This window comes from Hoplias malabaricus, chromosome 3 (genome assembly GCF_029633855.1).
Source record: "Hoplias malabaricus isolate fHopMal1 chromosome 3, fHopMal1.hap1, whole genome shotgun sequence".
NCBI classification, from domain to species: domain Eukaryota; kingdom Metazoa; phylum Chordata; class Actinopteri; order Characiformes; family Erythrinidae; genus Hoplias; species Hoplias malabaricus.
In genome coordinates this window covers 69,221,055-69,243,499 of record NC_089802.1, presented here as the reverse complement: position 1 = coordinate 69,243,499, position 22,445 = coordinate 69,221,055, and the positions used below count along the sequence as shown (strand labels likewise).

General features: G+C 38.9%; 2 protein-coding genes across 4 annotated transcripts in view; one reads left to right on the top strand and one right to left on the bottom strand.

Annotated features, from left to right (window-relative positions):
- Positions 1–19,373, top strand: part of slc19a1 (solute carrier family 19 member 1) — a 33,503-nt gene extending 14,130 nt beyond the window's left edge. The window contains exons 1-6 of one of the 3 annotated variants that reach the window (XM_066663284.1): positions 5,444–5,833; positions 8,480–9,095; positions 11,108–11,891; positions 13,267–13,459; positions 14,021–14,162; positions 15,567–19,373. In XM_066663284.1, the coding sequence (XP_066519381.1) occupies positions 8,823–9,095; positions 11,108–11,891; positions 13,267–13,459; positions 14,021–14,162; positions 15,567–15,770 (1,596 nt within the window). In that variant the 5' untranslated portion in view covers positions 5,444–5,833; positions 8,480–8,822 and the 3' untranslated portion in view covers positions 15,771–19,373. Of the gene's footprint in view, positions 1–5,443; positions 5,834–6,696; positions 6,761–8,479; positions 9,096–11,107; positions 11,892–13,266; positions 13,460–14,020; positions 14,163–15,566 lie in introns of those variants that run through there. The other 2 variants (XM_066663286.1, XM_066663285.1) reach the window with 2 other exon arrangements.
- A 708-nt stretch (positions 19,374–20,081) lies between these two features.
- col18a1b (collagen type XVIII alpha 1 chain b) overlaps positions 20,082–22,445 on the bottom strand; it is a 52,113-nt gene continuing 49,749 nt past the window's right edge. Inside the window, exon 42 of the mRNA XM_066663283.1 lies at positions 20,082–22,401. Coding sequence (XP_066519380.1) covers positions 22,197–22,401 — 205 coding nt within the window. The 3' untranslated portion in view covers positions 20,082–22,196. The remainder of the gene's footprint in view (positions 22,402–22,445) is intronic.

Genomic DNA, 22,445 nt, shown 5'->3' with positions numbered 1-22,445 from the left:
GTTCTATTCAGAAAGTCACACAGAGTGTACAGTTTAACCTTGAATACCTCTGGTCAAATTAATGTAATTTGAAAAATCTGTTAATACATGATGTACAGAGTACTAACTAAAACACTGTCTGCAGATTTCAAAACTTGAGAAATTAATTCTCTTGCATTATTGTTTTGAATATTCTGTAGTTTATTAGTTTAAGGTGGGCACACATAGGATGAGTGGCTCATGCATAAATATGTAATACTCCAGTGAGGGAATGTTAGTGCGATAGAGTTCTTGTAGTACTGTGTATTTATGTGTCAGAATTCTTAGTTTTTTATGGATATTTAAAATAATGTTGAGTCCAGCTATGTTGTGATGGATTCTTTACAAAGTCATACATTTCAATGGCTGTTGAAGCCATCACTAATCACCCCGGCTCACCAGGACCTACTCTCTGCTACACCACCCCCACTGCATGAATTAGGCCATGAAGCTGTGTGGCCTGCTGCTGCCTCCCATACTGTAAGGTAAGAATAAATCAGCCTCCACAATCTGCGGTTCCAGTCTGTGGAACACTTTAAACTAAATTGGGCGGTTTCCCAGGCAAGGATTAAGTCAATTACGGTCCAGTTGAGAGCTGTGTAATTTATAATTTCATATCATCCAGTAAATTAGCTTCTGATATAGACAGATTTGCTCAGATCTAGGGGGGGGGCTCCCGCCCCTCGCCGCCGTTGTATACTAAAGCTACGTGTGCTTTTAGGTCCTTTACACCTTTATTTGCATAAAGGGAAAACATGGGAATTTCTTTTTTAATTCATCCGAGGACTTACATTTGCGTTTCGGCATAGCAGCTCGAGATGAGGGTAGGTACACGGGCTTTGCCTGCCGTAAACAAGGACTACTGACGTACAGACTGACCAATTAAATATTTACAGAGAAGGTTATCGACCAATAACGGTAGCTCTACAGTCAGACCGTCCAATCAGAAGATTCTAGGCTACTTCACCACGCCCCTTCACACTCAAGCGAACCAATCGGAGTAGGGGAGGGCGGGACTAGTTTGTGAACGAAACGCTTCTCGAAATGGAGGCGCCAGTCCTTCACAGGGCAACACAGACACACACACGTTGACTCACACCTACGGACACTTTTGAGTCGCCAATCCACCTACCATCGTGTGTTTTTGGACTGTGGGAGTAAACCCACGTGGACACGGGGAGAACACACCAACTCCTCACAGTCAGTCACCCGGAGCCCCCAAGTACATATCTCTGCAGGCCAGAGGCCCGCAAGTGGGAGGGGCGTACGCAGCAAGTGGGGGATCTAGATGTTTTGTGGGAAGGCGAATGTAGGAAAAGCAGCCTTTGTGATTTGAAAAAAGGGCATAGTTTATCTCCAACAGAACTAGGTACCCTCTACTAGTTGTACTTTAAAATATTACGTTTCAGTGAAAACGAAATACATAGCACTCCTGATATTTTAATTATATATTTTTGGTAATCTGATGATGGGGTGAACTGCAAACTTATGAAATCCATTAGGTCTCTCATGTCTACAATCATTATTTTAATTTGATTACAGAACTATAGGACTGTATTTTTTTGTTTTGTACTCAGCACAGTATTGGATTATAATCAGTTTAAATGTGTAAACCCTTAAGTAACACTATAGAAAATGGCCCACTATTCAAATAAATATTTAAAGCAGCTCCTTTCCATTAATGAACATGAGAAATTGGGCTAATAATTTGCAAATAACCATAATATTCAGCAAACCTACCATGAGCACTCAGTGGGTGTATATGACAAGTGACAGTGCCTGTAGCTACAAGTTAGGTGAACTTAATAAGATGGAAATTCACTGTAATGTAGTTATTGTTTAATGAATTCCAAGATAGTGGTGCAACCTTTCAGGAAATTTGGCTCAATTAAGAATATAAACAGACATTCAGAGAAGTTCACTGTACTTCATCTAGTTCCTTTGCGTGGTTTTAAATGATTCTTTATAGAAGTATGTCCTTGTTGTAGAGTATTATGTTTTACTCTTTGCGTTCAGATGATCACATGTGCTTTGATTTGGCATCAGAACCAGGTCCTGGAAAACCTTCTAACAAATTTAGTTGAATCAAGTTTGTTTGAACAGGTAGAATAGGATCAAAATTGGATAACACTAGCTTAGACTGCCAGAAATTATTACCTGGATTGTGCATGTGAATCTGTAGAAGGACTATCATTCATTCTTTCATTGTCTGAAACTGCTTATCTAATTCATCTCCTCACAGACCGTCACATGGAGCTGTGTGACTGCAACACTACCTGCCGCACTATTGTGCCGGCCCAAGGGCTATCAATTTATTTTAATATAGTTCATTTATTCAGTTTAATTTATTTCAGAAATACACCATATGTACAAATATTTGAGGACAAATTTGTAATGAATATATTCTACATTAAGTTTCAACCGTTACTAACACAGATGTGCAAACGTGCACACACTGCCTCTCTAATCCCTGTAGAGAAATACTGACAATAGAATTGGATTCTCTGGAGTAGAGAAACATGAATATATAGCACCCCAGCACTGGGCTGTGCTGATGAACCCATATTTACTGTCATGTCTCTTGTTAGGAAGTAAGTAGTAGGATATATGTAAGCAAACATTATCATTCTCAGCACATGTGGTCTCAGTTAAATGGTTATTCTCTTTATCTATTGCAAGAATTTCACAAATTAAGCCAACCACAAACAAGTCTGTAAATCACATAATGCTGAAAATGTACTCCATATAATGTACTCAATGTTTATAAGGGACAATATTAATACTGAAAACAAAACAGTTATTACATGGTCACCAGGCACACAGCTGTTCTACAAAATACACAATAATCTAACACAACGTCCCAAAGAACTCACTGACATTCTCTTAAACTTCCAAACAATGCTCAAAGAGAGCAATTTGAGCTGCATTAGTTATAGAAATTTGTTAGAAGAAAGAAAATAACTAGGATACCTATTTTGTGCAGGGCATTTTATGCAAAGCAGGACGTCACAGTTAAACAGGCAGCCTAGGTTTCTAAAAGTATCAAACTATACACACTGCCTGAACTCTGGTGTACAAGGTGCCCTGCAGTCTAGTATCTGTGCCTTAAGAATTGAGGTGAGGGCCCTACAGTCCAGTTTACATGCCTTAAAAATTCTGAGGTGAGGGGCATGGCGTAACCACAAACATTACATTGACCCTGAGACCCTGCTCATCAACACAAGCTTTTAGAAACAGCTCCATATCAGCCCTGTTTTTAAAAACAAATAAAAAGGGTTCTTTTGCCTCTGGGTCGTCTCCAGAGCTTTTATGACAACTACATATCTCGAAGCCAGCGACGTGCTTGAGTCGTGCTTAAAATGTTCTCACGCGCTCAGTTGGAGCTGTACGGCCCAACTGGAGCTGTACCCCCCACTTGGATCTGCCTCTGGCCTGCAGAGATACCCTTCTCCCCGGAGCGGGAATCAAACCCACAACCTCCAGGTCCCTGGAGCTGTGTGACTGCGACACTACCTGCTGCGCCACCGTGCCGCCCTATGCAAGCTCTAGAAAAACAAAATCCCAGACGTTTGTGAAATTCCGCCTGGACATTTTTTTTAAGTCTAAAAAAGAGAACATGTCCGGGTAAAAGAGGACGTCTGGTCACCCTACCCAGTAAACAAGGAATGTCCCTGGACGTTCAAAATAGGTCTAAAAGTAGTCTGTCCGTCAAGGACATATTTTAAACGTCAATGGACGTCCAAAATCCATCTTAATAAGTTAGTTAAGTGGTGACCAATCGATAACGTCGGTGTACGTCCAAAACGCGTTTTATAAAAGTAATTTATTTCGGGACCAATTAATAACGTCAATGGACGTCCAAAATACGTCTAATAGTCGTCTTTTCAACTTTCATTTTCAACCTTAAGAGAACGTCGATTAGATGGCAGTCATTACATTATTTCAACGTTGAGTCAACGGCTAATTGTTTACTGGGTAGTTAAACTAGCCAGCAGGTGGAAAATTAACAAGGCTCCGGATCCACCGCGACCCTGAACTGGATAAGCATTTACAGACAATGAAGGAATGAATATTGTTATTACGCTGTAAATAGAGATGAGCTGTGTATTACACCCATCACCTCCCAAATCCTGTGAGTATGTAACTCGTGACATAAGTGTCATGGACATCCAAGTAAACCAGCATGTACACAAAGGTGGTATTTCAAATCACCCCCTACTTTCTATGCAGTGTGCAAGAGTTAAAGAGTTCAAGGAGTTTATTGTCACTTGAGCAGTATACAGTGTTTACAGTACACAGTGAAACGAAATAGCGTTCCTCCAGAACCAAGGTGCTACATAAGACAATACACAACATTAAAGTGTAACTAGTGCAAACATAGAACAGTGCACACACATCAAAGTGCAAAAGACATAGAACATAAAACAATACACTACATTAAAGTGCAGCAAAGGTCATGAAACAATGGATTATACACCCAGAGAATACAGGACTATGTTTAGTACACCAAAATCACAGAAACCAGTTTCATGACATAAGATGCATTTCTGGAGACACACACATTCTATTTTTGGAAAGACAGGGCAAAAATATGTGGCTGTTATTCAAATCCACATCCCCACAGAAGAAAGCAGATTCCACAGCTCTCACTAGGATTGGTCAAGCCTGCAGCAAGTTTAACAACAGTGAGACTAAGAAAATGGAGTGTCGGCGAAGAATTATTTTGTGGAACTTAAAATATCCTTACAGTACATCATTTTGAAAGTGTCATTATACTGACACCTAGTGGCCTGATGTACAAATAAGTTTAAAAATCACCATCTTTTAATCGTCATACCCAAAATGAATGTGTTATTTTGGATAAAATATTTTCCCCAAAAGAACAGAACAAACTGATGCACATGCTTTTGCTGTGCATTTTCCTCGGGAATAAATTCTTCACGCTTGCCCTTTTCAAGATACTTGTTTTTTTTTAGGTTATATTTTGTTGAATACAGTGAGAATCGTCATTTTCATTGTACACAACTTATACAATGAAAAAGAGCAGGAGAATGTTGAATTTTTTTAATTTTCACAAAAAAAAATTGTTTACATTTTTTTATTTTACAAATATGTGATACAGGAAACTTGTTAAAATTGTCACACACTGGAACAATGTAAAAAACATATAATATATATATATATTTATAATATATATCATTAATATTGATTGCCACGTTTTTGGTGGTAAAATTATTTAAAAGTTGATTGTTAAAAATAATTGTGATTACGTGATTTTTTTTTTTTTGAATACGTGTGATTAAGTTTAATTTATCCGGGTTTTTTTAAGCTTTTTTTTTTTACCCTTTTTGCCTCACATTTCACTCGAGTGTTTTTAGTGTTTCGTTCCGATTAAAGCGCTCCTAGCCTCGTACGAATGTATCTATCTCACGAGGTACGGATAAAAGCATAATGCAGTAAACATGTTGAAAAAACGAAGATTTCGCACACATCTGAATACCACTTCCCCCGGATAAACCGATTGGTGTTTTAGCTGTGCATGTGCTGTAGATCCGTTCTGTCTAAGCACAGCCCATGTCCTTTTTACATGTGCGCGGGTTTATGGTTCACTACAGTTCTTCAATCTCCCTTCGACTTCTGTTAAGCTCCGTGTACTTACTAGCCACATTTTATTACGGCCGTTCACAGAGTGCTGATTTCTGCGATGCATAGCTGTACAGAAGTTATTCTTTCCACACAAGAACGGATTGACAGCTAGCTAGCATTTTGCTACTCAGGGGCAGAGAAAAATATTTTGGCCCACTAAATCTTTTGGGTAAGTAAAAAAACATACTCTGCGGTTGTTTACGACTCCATGTTGTTTTCCCAGTTCTAAGACATTGATAATCTACTGCTGTAACGTTACGTTGGACATGTTCCCCATGTCTCTGTGGTAAACCCTATCATTAACTGACTGTGTACATGACTTGCATTCAGAGAGAGTGGGGGGTTCGTTTCTATTGAGCAGATTCCACGAGCATTATCTTGTAAACAAACTTGTAAACCATTTTCTTTCTAGTTTCAGATAAGATACAACTTTCTTTTTGTGGCGTCGCATTACTTTAAGACCGCCTTTAGTAAAAAAAAAAAAAACTGTTTACTTGTTAGACGAGGTAATAGTGTTATTATGAGTGAAAAAAGCAGTTAACGCCATGGCTGAGCAGTTTTGCTTTGAAAGTGCTGTGTTCCAAACACAGGCAGTCCGACAGCCAAGGTTTCCTGCCTCATACACCTAAGGAACCAATCTTGTCAACTTGTAGAGCAGGGCTTTTGAGCTGCCAGGACTAAATGCATGTTCATAAATACACGTGTACTGAGTGTATTCAAATATTTAGAGTTACTACTAAGATAATTAAAGATGACTTTTATGATTGTAAGTAAAACACATTTGATAAAATTCAGATGACATTTCCTCACCATTTGCAAGCTCTCAGGGCTTTTTGCTTGCTTGAAACCAGTCTGAAGTGTTTTCAAAGCCCTGTTTGTCAGTAAATGGCTAAAAAAAGAAAAAAGTCTCAGCATGGTATGCTAGGCATTCTCACTCTCTCTTTCTGTTCACAACAGTGAAAAGAGAGTTAAGACAACAGAGAAATCCAAACATCGAAAAGCACAAACCGAAATGAGGATTATACTCTATTCCTGCTCCATAGCTGGGTAATATTGACTTATTTTCAGTGGTGGACAAAGTACACAAACACGCAAGGTACGCAAGGTAAAATATTACTCCAGTAAAAGTAGTAGTCCTTGTTGTAGGTCTCTACTCGAGTAAAAGTGCAAAAGTATTTACCTTCAAATGTACATAAGTGTCGAAAAATAAAAGTATTTGTAAAAGGTATTATGGCTCTATTATTATTTTTGTAACAAGACTCATGCTTAACTGATGAAAAGACTCGTGTCACTCTTGGGTCCTCAGTCTATTGTGCTGCAGAAAAGAGGTTGCTCTCTCCTGGGGATTAAGCCAAATTAATGCTTCTGTGTTGAACCTATGCGGTAGGCAGTGCGGCCTGATGGGCACCTCTCCAGAAATGTAACTTGTTGCGTCTATGCAGACCACAATGACTGTGATTGGTCTGCAGTCGTACGAACATGGTTCAAAAGTCCAGAAGGGGTTGTTTCCGACCCTCCTCCAAAAGTTTCATATTGCAGTTTCTGCAGCTGAGCTGAGAGTAGCAATGACAGAGGCTCTATTCTCCATAGTACAGGTCCAAGAAACACCACAAAGAGTTTAAAGGTGTCATTTTAAGGTAGAAATATTAGATAGTGGCCATTTAAACTCTTTTGTTTATATAGTTGCAAAGTATAGTTTGAGATATTTCTGAAGTTCTGAGAAACAAGCTGCGGTTTTGATTTTCTGGCTTTTTGCCTGATTCTCGTTTTTGGCTTTTGGGATATTTTTTTTCTGGTTTTGACCTTGCTTCACGTATTGTGTTTAATAAATCTCAACTGACTCTCACCCTCGGTGAGTGTTTGTGTAATCTACAAATCTGTAAACCATGTATGTGAATGAATAGTAGTTGCTGATGACTTGTTTAATACTAAACGGTACAAATAATTTTGTTAAAGTATAAAATTCGCACAGCAGTGTGCACCAAGAAAAGTACTTAAGTACAGTTTCTAATTACTGGATTAATTGCTGGAAATATCTCCAAATCCAGGAGACAACTAACAGCATGAATATAAACAGACCAAAACTAAACAACTTGAGTTATCAATGAGTTTCTGTGGTAGTTCACTGTGGTAGTGATTAAAACTTAAAGAGAAGTTAAACTTCAGCCACGTTTAACCAAGGTTGATAAATTTAAAGAATTTGAATGCACCATATATCCAGAATATATATTCAGTGAATTCAGGTGCTTTCTTTAGGGTGGACACACGTTCAGTTGGACACAAAGCTTGTATAACCTCTACAGAAAAGAATGAAGTCAAATGAGGACGTTCTGTTCAGGAGCCAATGCAACAGAACCTTACCTCATTAATTTTAAGTGCCAAGCGTGAGCTAGAGGAGTATAAAGCCCCCCACCACTGGTCTGGATTCTCTGGATTGATGGAGCTCCATCCAATACCAGTTGGATGAGTTGGAGTGCCATTTATGTTTCAAAACTGTATAACAATGGAACTGTGTTGAGTAAAATTAAATTCCTTTCCTCACAAAAAAAACTTGTAGTGAAATAATAGCACCATGGCTTTCTAGTCATTTAAAATGAAGCAAACCTACTGACAGGGCATAAAACTCAATCAGTTAGATCAAGTATTTGTCTAATGCTTATTATTTGCAGCTGTCTATTCATAGCTGGTTAGACTATTCAGTATGTACTTTGTTTAAACGGTTGCACCAGTACCATAATTGAAATGTACACCTTGTGGAATGTCTTGATAACATTTGGATTAAACAGGCCATTCTTTTTTGTGTTCTCTTTCACAGACTCATGATGGCCTGGAGCATTTTTCAGTCATTCTTAGACTTGGAAGCTGGACAAAGATTACCTTAATGCTGTCAGTTATTTGCAGTTGGAACATGTTAGCTTGTAGGCTCCACTTATTATTTAAAGGTCTCTTCAGGAATTTTAAAACAGACCTTTATGACCTGTGGTTTTATTGCAGAGTCTAAAATAAATTTTATTTGTATTTAAGAGAAAATCACCGTCATTTATTTTATTTATTTATTTTTAATTTTTTGTAAAATCTGCCACCGTTTATCAAGATTAAAACAAGAAAGAGATATTTATGAAATTCGAATTTGTGGTGTAGCTAGATCATTGTACAATATGGTTGAGTCTATGATATGTAGCGAGGGCACGGATGAGCTCAAGGAGGAACTAAAAGCAGATGAGAATCAGCATGAAAATGAGATTGAGGAACCCCCTCCATACGTAGTCAGCGCCAAGGAAGACCCAGAGCAACAACCCCAGAAACCTAGGGCCTGGAAGTTGTCTGTCATGTTCCTGTGTTTCTATGGTTTCATGGTCCAGCTCAAGCCCGGGGAGCCTTTTATTACTCCATACCTTCTCAGCACTGAGAAGAACTTCACCAGAGAACAGGTGGGTGTTGTAACATCAGCCTCATTTTGATTTGAGAAGAAAACTGTGAAATTGTTCTTTATATAATGTAAGACACATTCATGAAGGAGAACTTCTAAAACTTTTGATGGGCAATGTATTTATTATCAGTTATTGAATGATAATCTTAGCCCAAAGGTTGAGTAGAATCCCACACTAATGACCAACTACTGATAATCCTGTGCTTTCTTTAAAAGATTAGTCGTCCCATTTGAAGTACTGCCAGAAATGCATTGTCACGTTTTGGCACCATACTAAGCAGTAACAGCTAAACACTGGCAGCCCGTTTAGATGTGGTCAGAGTCGGTCAAAGTTCACATTCTTTTCAAATGGGTCAGCAAGTTTTATAGTCCTCAAATCCCTCTGCTGACAGATTACACTGGGTCACTTTTCTTTAAGTGTTACTTGCAAGGGAGGGACTTTGTGTGTGTGTGTAACAGTGAATGTGCTAGGGCTGAGAGCTAGGGCATTTAAACTCTTAAATAGCTGGTAGAGATGTTTGACAAGACGAGAGCCGTCAATTTGAAGTAGCATCACTCACGGTTTGGATCAATTGCAGTGTATCAGTGGCCTCTCAAAGTGAAGATTTTTAACATTTCACTTTGCCTGTGCTGGAAAATGTAAATTGTATTATACTTAATTACATTTATTGTATTCTACACATCCCACGCATAATGCTATGATTATTTTCTTTCTACCCTCTATCTCCATTTTCTCAACTCCACTGATTATACAGGAACACTGTCCTTACTTACACGCGCATACAGACTGTAGTCCATCTGTTGCTCTGAATACTTTGTCAGCACCCTTTCACCATTTATACTACTACCAATTAAATATAGGGTTTAAATGGTTCACACACCATTGCATTTTTTATTTACCTTTTGCCCAGCATTCAATTTCTTCTGGAAATGGAGTTTCTATGAATAGAGTGATTAATATATTACTACCATTGCAGATAAAACTCCTCATCCATACATCATTTTTCTACATATAGCAAAATGGCCTCAGACAAGTACACATTTAAAAAAAATAAATAATATTGTACCTGTTACAAATATTTTTACGTTCTCTTTTGCTCTCTTTAATAAATAGAAAGCATCAGCATAATGCTGCAGTCTAATTGCCATACTATTAAAGGAACAAAGAAAAGTTGGTCCAGCACTGCTCTTCAGAATTGCACAGTACATTGTTCAATATTTACCTACGTAATTTGCCTACATTAATCACTGCAGCTGTAGTTCACATAGTATTTCAGATTTCCATATTGAGTACATTACTCAGTAGAGATTTGATGTTTGATCTGATTGAGCAGATGCAAAGCAGAATTGTGTGCTGAATAACGTTACACTGGTTAACAGTACACTGGTTCGTATTGTAGGCATACATCTTATTGCTGAATGTATTAATTGTTTATGAATGACTTACATCTACAGGTACAGGGGTTAGACAATGAAATTGAAACACCTGTCATTGTAGTGTGGGAGGTTTCATGGCTAAATTGGAGCAGCCTCGTGGCCAATCTTCATTAACTGCACATTGCACCAGTAAGACCATGTGCATCCAATGGTTCAAACAATGTGTCCTGAAGGCGGTGCCGTGTATCAGGACAATGCACCAATACACACAGCAAGACTGAAAGAAAGTGAAGTTGAACATCTCCCATGGCCTGCACAGTCACCAGATCTTAATATTATTGAGCCACTTTGGCATCCTCCACCAGCATCACGTAGTGACCTGGCCACTATCCTGCAAGAAGAATGGCTTAATATCCCTCTGACCACTGTTCAGGACTTGTATATGTCATTCCCAAGACGAATTGATGCTGTATTGGCCGCAAAAGGAGGCCCTACACCATACTAATAAATTATTGTGGTCTAAAACAAGGTGTTTCAGTTTTATTGTCCAACCCCTGTATATACATGGGTAAATAATGATTTATGTTCCACTGCCACACATCCAAGTATACTTCCTGTTCTGTGTCTCTGTTCTAGGTTACAAATGAGATCAACCCGGTTCTCTCATACTCCTACATGGCAGTGCTAGTGCCTGTTTTCCTCCTGACAGACTACTTACGCTACAAACCTGTTCTGGTCCTCCAGAGCATGAGCCATGTTTCCATCTGGCTTCTACTATTACTGGGTACCTCCTTATTGGAAATGCAATTTATGGAGTTCTTCTATGGTATTACAATGGCTGCCCGCGTTGCCTACTCTTCCTACATCTTCTCCCTGGTCCCTGCAACTGTGTATCAGCAGGTGGCCAGTTATTCTCGATCTTCTGTGCTGCTGGGAGTGTTTACTAGCTCTGTGATGGGTCAGCTGTGCATGTCATTTGGTGGCATTACCTATAAAAACCTCAGTGCTGTTTCATTAGGCTTTGTCTCTTTTGGCCTTCTGTTATCCACCTGCTTGCCATGGCCCAAGAGGAGTTTGTTCTTTAACCAGAGCCACCTGGAGGAGGAGAGAAAGACTGCCACTCAGTCTGAGCTGGACAATATTAAATCTGATGACAAAGCAGTAAAGTCCTCGCCAGGTTCCAGCAGTAGGAGTTGCACGCCCTCCTGGGCAAACTCAGTCTTCATTCAAATGCTGAAGGAGGTGAGGAATGTGGTGAAAGTTCCCAACCTAAGACTTTGGAGCTTGTGGTGGGTTTTCAACTCAACTGGCTATTACCTGGTAGTGTTCTATGTCCACATCCTCTGGAACAAAGTTTACCCTGCCACAGAGCAAAAGCATGTCTATAATGGAGGGGTAGAGGCAGCTTCGACTTTGCTAGGTGAGTATTTGTTATAAATGGGACATTGCAGCTGTTTAAAATTATTTATCTTGATAAACAATGCTAACTGTCTCTGTCCGAACTTGTTTAACCCTGAGGCTGTTATAATGTTTTTTCTCAGATCATCAATACCTTATTTTCTTGGCACTTTAACTGGCTACTCAGCTGGCTGTAAAACGTTTTACCACAAGTTTTAAAAAAATGTTGCACTAGACACTAATATTCCCAGACATGAGCAAAAGTGCCCTTTAGTTGCAATGCAAAATAGCATTTATTGTACCTAACTTGGGTGAACCTGTTTTGGAAATGCTGCTGTTGAGCTGCACTGGTTGAATGCTTTCTAATTTTAATGCACTGCACATTTAAATTTATGATGGCATTAGTGGCTACAAATTGCACAGTATTACTTTCTTTTACCAGTGATGGATTAGTGCTCCATCCAGGGTTTGTTGTGATTCTGGGTAGGCTCTGGACCCACATGGATTCTGAACTGTATAGGTGGTTACAGACAGTGAATGACTGGATGTTCATTCTTGCAGACCAATTAGGGTTTTTTTGTGGACAAATTGTAGATGACATAGAAACACAATTCAGATAAAGAGCTTTAACTCAAATTTCACTTTCACCGGCTCCATTTTGCGGGGAGCCCTGCCAGGATGACATCAGTTAGAAAATTATACATTTACAGTACACTACGAGGATACACAGCTCCAGCCAATAGCTTTTTAAAAATAATTTTTTTTTATTTTAAGTGCCAAATTATTATATGCATATAATAATAATAGGCCGTAAAGTAGTCAAATGCGTTTTTATATCTTTGACACTCACCATGTTTTTCTGACCTTTATGAAAGGATATGTTTCTGTCCTAATGTCTGTTTTTCCAGTGATATCTTTGCTTTCTGTTGAACAGAATTCGCAGTACATAATCTGCTTTACGATATGGTACATGAGCCACACAAACACCTGAAGGCAAGAAGTTTTGAAATGTCTCTTTGTGGTTGTACTTTTGCTTGAGGTGGTCAGCTGTTCAAGTATATCTTTGCCTTCCACAACTCCACTGGTGAATACAGAGTCAGGCTGGGGTTGGGCAGATGGCCTCTTAAATTAGAAAATTAAAATAATAATCTGGTATTTTTTGCTTCACCATTCTCTACATGTAGCCATTCACTGTTTAAATGCTCAGCTTTGCTTAGCTACTGGTTTGGATGTCACGTTTTTGGCCAAAATCCCGCGAGCAAGCAGGTTTTTTTTTTTTTTGTAGCTAGACACGTCCATGTGATTGGAAGCTTTGTGTTATATCATTTACCTTCCGAGGTAAAAAGTAATTACAAAAAATGTCATAATTAATGCCTAATTAGTGTCTCTTCTCCAAGGTGCAATCACGTCGTTTGTGGCAGGCTTTGTGAAGATCCGATGGAATGTGTGGTCTGAGTTGGTGATTGGTGTGATCACTGCTGCTCAGGCCGGTTTGCTGCTTCTCATGGGCACCACAGACAACATCTGGGTGTGCTATGTGGCCTATGCACTCTTCAGAGGCTTCTACCAATTTCTTGTACCAATAGCTACGTAAGTAAGGCATTCTCTAACACAAGGGATCCAAAATTTTCCAGCTCCAAGACAAATTTGCTTATCCCCAGAATGCATGAAGGACCACAGACGTGAAGCTGGTTTGTGGGCCTTAGGAGGAGGACTTGCATTTATATTGGCATCATATTTCATCCTTTTATACATACCTTTTGAGGCTCACTTGTTGACACTGCCCCTGTTGTTGAGAAACTCTGCTGTAACTAGTTGCATCCCTTTCTCCCAAAATTCTCTAGTGTTTTTACCATTTTGTTTCATAGTGTTAAATGTCCTACTTAGTTGTTCAACTTTGAGTCTGATGATAAGAGCAGACTTAAACTCTAAGACTCCAAATAGACCCCTATTTCATAATAGTACACAGTACAAGAGCAAAACATGCTGAGTTGCATCTGTGAAAACATGGTGATCATTAGAGAATCAGGAATGTGTCGGAAAATGGCTGTAGTGAGCCGTCTGAAGGGCTAAATGTAAGATAAACAAACAGAAAAAGAAAGCAAATAAATCTTCATACAGAGATTTCTAAGAGGCTGTTTTCTTTCTCAGTTTTCAGATCGCTTCTTCTCTCACTAAAGAGTTGTGTGCTTTAGTGTTTGGAGTGAACACGTTCTTGGGAACAATCCTGAAGACCATCGTGACTCTCATTGTGGCAGATAAGAGAGGCTTGGCTCTACCTGTGCACTCCCAGGTAAGGGATATTTACTAGATGTGAATAAATACATTGTTTGACAAAGCAGAATCACAGTTGTGTCCTTTGTCTGTATCCCTTATACATTCAAATCATTGTGTACCCTGTTATAATTCACGACTCAGGAATTGAGAGTGTTTACAGATCATGAATCTCTAAATATGTGTCTGGAGGTCCAAGAGTGTGACTGACCCTCCCTCTCCCTGCACTCCTCAGTGTGGTGTTAGCCAGTACAACCACCTGTTTACTGACATTAGGAAATGGGCAGTTAGAGCTTTTCTCCAAGTGGTGATCAGCCCAACTTTTTTTGTGTGTCAGTAGAAGCACACGTCTCAGAGGAAGCACACCGTCTGCTTAGTTGTAGTGTGTGATGGGGAAATGTCACCAGCTGACCGTGGCTAAATAGTGGAGTGTGGCACAGATATTTTAAACAGTTCTAGAGTTCAAGAGAGTACAGTTATCTCCTCAAAATTTGTGCAAGAATCTTTGTCCCCAACAGGATGCTTTTACATCTGCCAGAGAACACTATGATTATAAGAGTCCACATTGTTTTTAAAGGAACACCATATAGTATTTTTACAAAATTACAGCTTCAGAATCATTGAAGGGCGGCACGGTGGTGCAGGAGGTAGTTTCGCAGTCACACAGCTCCAGGGACCTGGAGGTTGTGGGTTCGATTCCTGCTCCGGCCGACTGTTTGTGAGGAGTGTGGTGTTTTCTCCCTGTGTCTGCGTGGGTTTCCTCCGGGTGACTGTCTGTGAGAAGTGTGCTGTGTTCTCCCTGTGTCTGCGTGGGTTTCCTCCGGGTGCTCCGGTTTCCTCCCACAGTCCAAAAACACATGTTGGTAGGTGGATTGGCGACTCAAAAGTGTCCGTAGGTGTGAGTGAATGTGTTTGTGTGTCTGTGTTGACCTGTGAAGGACTGGCGCCCCCTCCAGGGTGTATTCCCGCCTTGCACCCAATGATTCCAGGTAGGCTCTGGACCCACCTCGACCCTGAACTGGATAAGCGCTTACAGACAATGAATGAATGAATCATTGAAATACTTCACTGAGCGGTAAAAGGAAGAGTAGTTTCTCTGTAGCTGCAACTCTCTGCTTAGCACTGAAGGAACTGCACTATATATCTTTTGGAGGAGGGTAGGAATGCCCACCCTCATTTGACTTCAGGACTGGGCAGTAGGAATTAATTACACTCTGTTAAAAACTGTAGGGAGGAGCACAGATGTAAAATGTAAAAATAGCTAATCTTACCTAGTGTCCTTTTGGATAATATTCCATCATGGCAGTGGTTAGTTAAGTCACAATCTGTTTTACTGAGGCAATGGTGTTGCCGACAATTGATGCATTTGGTGTAATGATGTAGACTTGTTAATTTCATCCAAAAATCTCTCTCTTTTTTTCAGTTTTTTGTGTACTTCTTTTACTTCACCCTGCTCACCATCGTGTATTTTGGCTGTGCTGCCTTGGTCATTTTTCGTCATTACCGCAGTCAGAGACAAGAGCCTACAGAGTCCACAGAGGTCACAGCACCTCTGGAACTGGGCACTGTGGAAATGCCCCCCTGTGAGACAGACCCTCTTTCAAATGGAAGCAGTGTCAAGACCTGAGAATTGTGAGGTTTGTTTAGAATCCACAGGTGAGGCCTCTTTCTCACACGGTATTATTTTGTTAGATTTTTTTAAATATTCTGTTAGGACTTATGCTCAGTTGTACGCACACATAGATTATGAATTCCCGCAGCAAATGTGATGCTCTTGCACTTGGTAACTAATAGTGTTCTCAAATTCAGTACAAAAATTGGAACGGGTCAATAGGCTTTGACACTGTCCTTTGTCCTGTGTGAAATTTTCTATTCTCTGCCAAAAAGCTGCAGATTTATACAGGGGCCATGTATATTATTCAAAGTGCCTTACAGTTTGATAAGCCTGCACATTTCTCTAGTGTTCAGATGTCTTATCCTCTATTTTCCACCTTCATAATTTTAAAAGAAAGAGCAGTTTTTGTTGGTGGGACACAGGTTAAACCTAGTAGCACTTGGTTTTACAGTAGATGTGCTGATCAGTTTTATACTCCTTTGTTAAACAAATGATCAGTTATGTAAAGTGAAGCTTTCATTTCGTGCTTTCATTTTTCAGAAGGCAGGTTACCACATTTTTCAGAGTTTTCCCATTTTGTGGAATACCTCAGTCAAAGATAAGATAAATACAGCCACAGTGTGGACTATTAAACATTAGGAATCATCAATATTTATAGATTTGCTGCACTGTTTACAGTTTCAGGAATTGTAAAACTGCCACCTCTTTATGGAATATCATAAGCATGGAATTGTACAAAATTCTTTTTATTTTTTTTATTTTATTTTTTTTAAAACAACCCTTTAAATTGTAAGGGTAGTGCTTTTTATGACCTCACAGTAAAACAACTTGTAAAACCTGTTGTGTCGGATGACTTCTCCCCTTATAAAGCATGTTATGTTTAATAGTTATATATTGGGTATTATTTGATAAAATAATGAAACAAAAAGATTTGTCACTTTTTCAGAAAGTGTTATTTTATGTAATCATTGAAGTCATTACTGCCTCATGGTGTTTGAACAGGTTCTAGCCTCTTTGACATGGCTCTAGTCTGTTAAGCGAATAACAGAAACATGGCTCATCCAGTTAGCAGCAGTGTGCTCTGACGCTGTGTGTGACGCTTTCTGGGTTCTGTCTCAGCCGGCTTAATCCTCAACTTGACACAGAGTTTAGAGTTTTGTTTATTTTTTGGCTGGTTTCACTCTCCCCTTAACCTGACCTTGACCAATGTTTCTTCATAGTAACTCTTTATAGAGTTGTAGACTGGTGGAGTTTGTTAAGAATGTACAATGTTACTGACTCCAAACAGAAAAGGTTACTGTAACGTGTAATCTAATGTTCTGTTCAGTTCGCACAAAACACAAAAAACTAAAAAAAAATGATAAAGCTTACATTTATTTTTCTACCATGATGTTATGTTTGTTTTTATTTGTATTTGTAACGAAAGACAATCAATCAAAAGATACATTGCTAAAATAGGTTTTTAAAAAAATGGACAGAATTTAAGACGAGAACACATTCCAGACTGCTACGCTAATGCTAAAATGAACCCTATCTCTAGATATTTCCTGTTGCATCATCCCTGGATTTGAGGTATCAACCTCAACCAGGTATCAAGAACTCTGTCTTAAAACAGGTTAATAATGACATACTAAACTGAATCATGCTGTATTGTGGGGAGATGTTAAGTTGTACCTGACAGGGAGTTCAGTGTCCATGTGTAAAAGGCATGGATCTTGTGTTTTGTTTTTTGGTGATTGTTATTTTTTTCTGGTTACTGTACATTTTTCTGTTTTTGAAAAGGAATGTTATGTCATGGCTCATAATCACATATGTGACCATTAGGATGTTTGTTATCAGGTTTTGGGTTCTAAGTGCAAATGCTGAAATGATATTTTTGCTAATTGCTATGAATTTTAGGAGCTGGTGCCTGTCTCACAAAGCAGGGTTTCTCTGAGCACTTTCAGGCTACATTACCATGGCAACTCCCACCTTGGAGCCAGTTAGGTGTGCGGCAAAAATTTTGGGTATTGAATCGTAAATATAAGACCTGTCCAGGCCAACTGTAACATCACTTTGCCATAAATCATATGAGGAAAAATTGCTTTTCCTCATTGGAAACTAGTTAGATGCGTTAGCTTCAGCTATCTTTGTAAGGTTTAAGTTGAAAATGCTTTGTAAGACAAGCTCCTGTATTAGTGAGTCTCTGACAATTGTAAACTGAAAATGTTTTCAGTAATACTTCATATTATTGTTTTTTAATAATACATCAGTCGAAGTGCATACCATTAGGAAAACACCCCAAATTTTGCACTTCCATGTAGTTTAACTTTTTTTTTTTACTTCTAGGTTATCCAATGTATTGGTTAATAAACCATGTGATTGAAAAGTTGATTGCTTTGTAACGACACAAAATCATTATGTACAGTAGATGTACAGTGTTCTGCTACAGTTTGTAAACTGTAAATAACTTGCTGTAAAATCATACACTGAAAGTATCTTCATTCTGTAGAGTGAATTAAATTGTATTAAACAATTCATAATTTTGACAAAAATGTTATTGCTATTATACTGGATGTTTTTTTTTAAATAACTTGATTGATTAAATATCTTGGTTGTGTGTGTGTCTTGGAGCTGGATTAACATGCTCTCGTCGGATCTTTATTTGGAACTGTGACCTGTCCAGGTATTCACCACATATTGAAAGAACACTGGGTAGAGTGCTCATCAAGCTTCAGAATCTCTGGAATTATGAAGCTATCTCATAATTAGATAAAGATTCTATCCTTACATTATTCGTATTGTAAGATGAACAAGAGATGAGGTATGAGATTCTGTCATTGATAGATAGTGGCCATGAGACACTGAAATAAATCATTGTAAGTCATAATCATGAGGTATTAATTAAGAAATAACATCACATTTCATTAAACATATTAATATTTACAACATGGCTATAATTTTTCCAAGTGCTGGAATTTGGCCTCCACAAAATTGAGACCAATAATGATTAACAAATAGTATATTGTGCCGTCCTAATTTGTAACTTTGACTCTTGGACAATAAAGCAGCCTCTCAGGAGGATTTCCATGAAAATATAATACTTGTAATACAAGCAACAGTTTAATCAAATGCACGACTTATGTTAAGTAGTTGAGAATGAAAATCTGTTGTCATATTCAAACAGGTGTAATTGTTTCTTGTGAGATTACCTGAAATAAAAGTACATGGTTTGGAGATGAACATGTTTGTTTATTACTATGTCATTAAAATTACAGTACATGATATACAAATGGCCCAGGTTTGAAGTGGTCATATTATGTTCCATTAAAATAAAAAAAGAAGGTATTGCAATACAGCAGAGTAAAAGAGACCAACAGATGGCCAGTGATCTTTGGCCCTCAAAAGTGGATAAACTGTTAAGTACAAAATAAATATAAATCTAAAAATAGCATTGTTTGAGTGGCAAATAAAGACAAGTTAAAAGGATATGTTCAAGAGAATTAGAAAGCAAATAGGAAAAACAGACATGTCATTTCAAATAGCACCTAAGTCACAATATACACTCCAAGAAAAAATAAAAGCCAAGGTCAAGCCTTAATTGTTTTAAAAAAATATTTTTTAAAAAAGGTTTTAGAGTACAAAAATAAAATAAAAAATAATGCAGTGAGTGAGTACAGGAGAACGTTGCAGAAAGACTTACCACAAGTGCTTTTGCTAAAAAAGAAAGGACTACGTTAATTTTAACAAGGCAATTGTCACATTGCAGGGCCCATCTAGAAGTGCCTTTTTACCTCCTGGTTAGTGTTGTGATATAAATGCTGTAGTGAATTTGGAGTTTTAGTAAGTTTTTCTTTATTTCTTTCTCAATAATGTTTTAGATTTTTGGTGGGCAACACGGTGTCGCAGTCACACAGCTCCAGGGACCTGGAGGTTGTAGGTTTGAGTCCTACTTCAGGTGACTGTGTGGAGTTTTGTGTGTTCTCCCCGTGTCCACGTGGGTTTCCTCCGGGTGCTCCAGTTTCATCCCACAGTCCAAAAACACACGTTGGTAGGTGGATTGGCGACTCAAAAGTGTCAGTGGGTGTGAGTGTGTGTGTCACCCTGTGAAGGACTGGCGCCCCCTCCAGTCCCCCTCCACTGCGACCCTAAATTGGATAAGCGGTTTCAGATCATTCATTCATTCTCTGTAACCACTTATCCAGTTCAGGGTCGCGGTGGGTCCAGAGCCTACCTGGGATCATTGGGGCGCAAGGCAGGAATACACCCTGGAGGGGGCGCCAGTCTTTCACAAGGCAACACACACACATTCACTCACACCTACGGACACTTTTGAGTCGCCAATCCACCTACCAACGTGTGTTTTTGGACTGTGGGAGGAAACCGGAGCACCCGGAGGAAACCCACACGGACACAGGGAGAACACACCAATTCCTCACAGACAGTCACCCGGAGCGGGAATCGAACCCACAACCTCCAGGTCCCTGGAGCTGTGTGACTATGACACTACCTGCTGCACCACTGTGCCGCCAGGTTTCAGATAATGAATGAATGAAGATTTTTGGGTTTGACCCTTTTATTTTCCTTTCTCAGGAGTGTACACACCTAAAGACCACCCTCTGGTGAACTCTTGAATAGCTAGGTATTGAGTGAAGCTACAGACCTTTTATGGCCTTGAGTCTTTGGTTTTGATTTGTGTCACGATAAAAAAAATCATAACATTTATAAATTGTACTTCTGAATGTAATATCAACTGAAAGCTATAAACAAACTGTATATGAAGTTAGCCCAACTTTTTTTTTCTCTGTTAGAAACAAAAGTTTCTAACAGAGAAGATCATCTAATCATCTATCTATTGTACAGGCTAACAGAAAACAAGAAAGGTCTGTACAGTGAACTATTTATTATATTTAAGCACTCTCACCAGCTGAGTGAGTAAATTATTGGCAGCACTTTTCTTGGTTGTTTGTCCCCAATAAAATGTTTTGGAAACAGCATCCACATCCAAATCTAAATCTGATATATTTCCAAAAATAACTTTATTTTTCAATAGTGTATTCTAATTAGATGAATACATACCAGTTTAAAGATTTTTTTTACCCTAGGTTAAAATAATAATTCAAAAATCACCAAAGATCCCTAAACTGACCATGTCAGATTTGCTTTATGCTTAAAGGAAATTACATCACTGTACTGCAGTTAAAGTAATGAATTCCAAAAGCTGATACCAAATTTCAAGTCATCCAGCTTCTGTATTTTGTCACTGTCAGAAAAATACCCATCCTCTCAGGTCTGTTTATTTGTTTGTTTACATTAATTACGTGATTCTCTTACATTGTGCTAAAATTTTCCAAATAACTTTTCAACAGAAATGGAGAACTACTTGGAGTAATGCTGCTTTTTCGTGCTGACAGTGAGAATTTGTAGTTATTTTATGATGATTTGGGAGTCCTAATGCATTTTCCTTTCATAATGTGACCTAATTATACGTGAAGCTTTATATTAAGGCTGAAGGGTTGGTGAAGCATGATATTATCAATGAATAGTTTCCCTGTTGAATGGTATTTTAGAGGTAGGCAATATTATTCAATTTGTTAAAAAAAAATATATGGGTAAACATAATGGTTTACAAAATATGACCAGAGCCATAACCTAACAATGTGTCAGATTCACATAATTACTTTTCATTGGACAAAGTTGGGAAATTTGTTCATTGATGTGGTGAGTTTTAAAAAAAGTTACTAAATTTGTTTATTTATGAATATATATTACCCAAAGTGCTTGAGTATTTTGCTGTTATGAGAACTTATGACAGAAAGGCCCTAGACACTGAAATAATCCAAAATTACTTTAAAAATATTTAGCATTAACATTCATAGAAGAGTGGGCGGCACGGTGGCGCAGCAGGTCGTGTTGCAGTCACACAGCTCCAGGGGCCTGGAGGTTGTGGGTTCGATTCCCACTCCGGGTGACTGTCTGTGAGGAGTTGGTGTGTTCTCCCCGTGGCCGCGTGGGTTTCCTCCGGGTGCTCCGGTTTCCTCCCACAGTCCAAAAACACACGTTGCAGGTGGATTGGCGACTCGAAAGTGTCCGTAGGTGTGAGTGTGTGAGTGAATGTGTGTGTGTCTGTGTTGCCCTGTGAAGGACTGGCGTCCCCTCCAGGGTGTATTCCCGCCTTGCGCCCAATGATTCCAGGTAGGCTCTGGACCCCCCGCGACCCTAAATTGGATAAGCGGTTACAGATAATGGATGGATGGATTCATAGAAGATTAAGCATGTATTGTTTTCTTTAGAGATTTGAGGTTTTCTTCTGACAGTGACAATATAAGTAACTGCTCCCTTATTAATAAAGATTACTATACAATTATCATGGCTTTGTAACACTTCAATGTGTTCTGCTGTGATTCGTTTCTCTCCTGATGAGGCAGCTGTAAAAGCTAAAATAAAACAAACAAGACTTCACTGGGTGATGTAGCTGTTTTCAATACAGAGTACTATAGAGGATCTAGAGCAGCTGCGTGTCGTCTGCTGCAGGAGGACGCCGTCCTGCAGCGAGGAGGACAGGCCTGTGACTGCGTGGTTGTTGGTGCGCCAGGTTTCACAGAAACTGTCAACCTGTCTCTGACCTTCAGGAGTTGAACCGTGCCACACCATCTTCTCAGGCCTGTGAGAGAAAGCAGAAGGCAATTAATGCATTATTGGTAAATA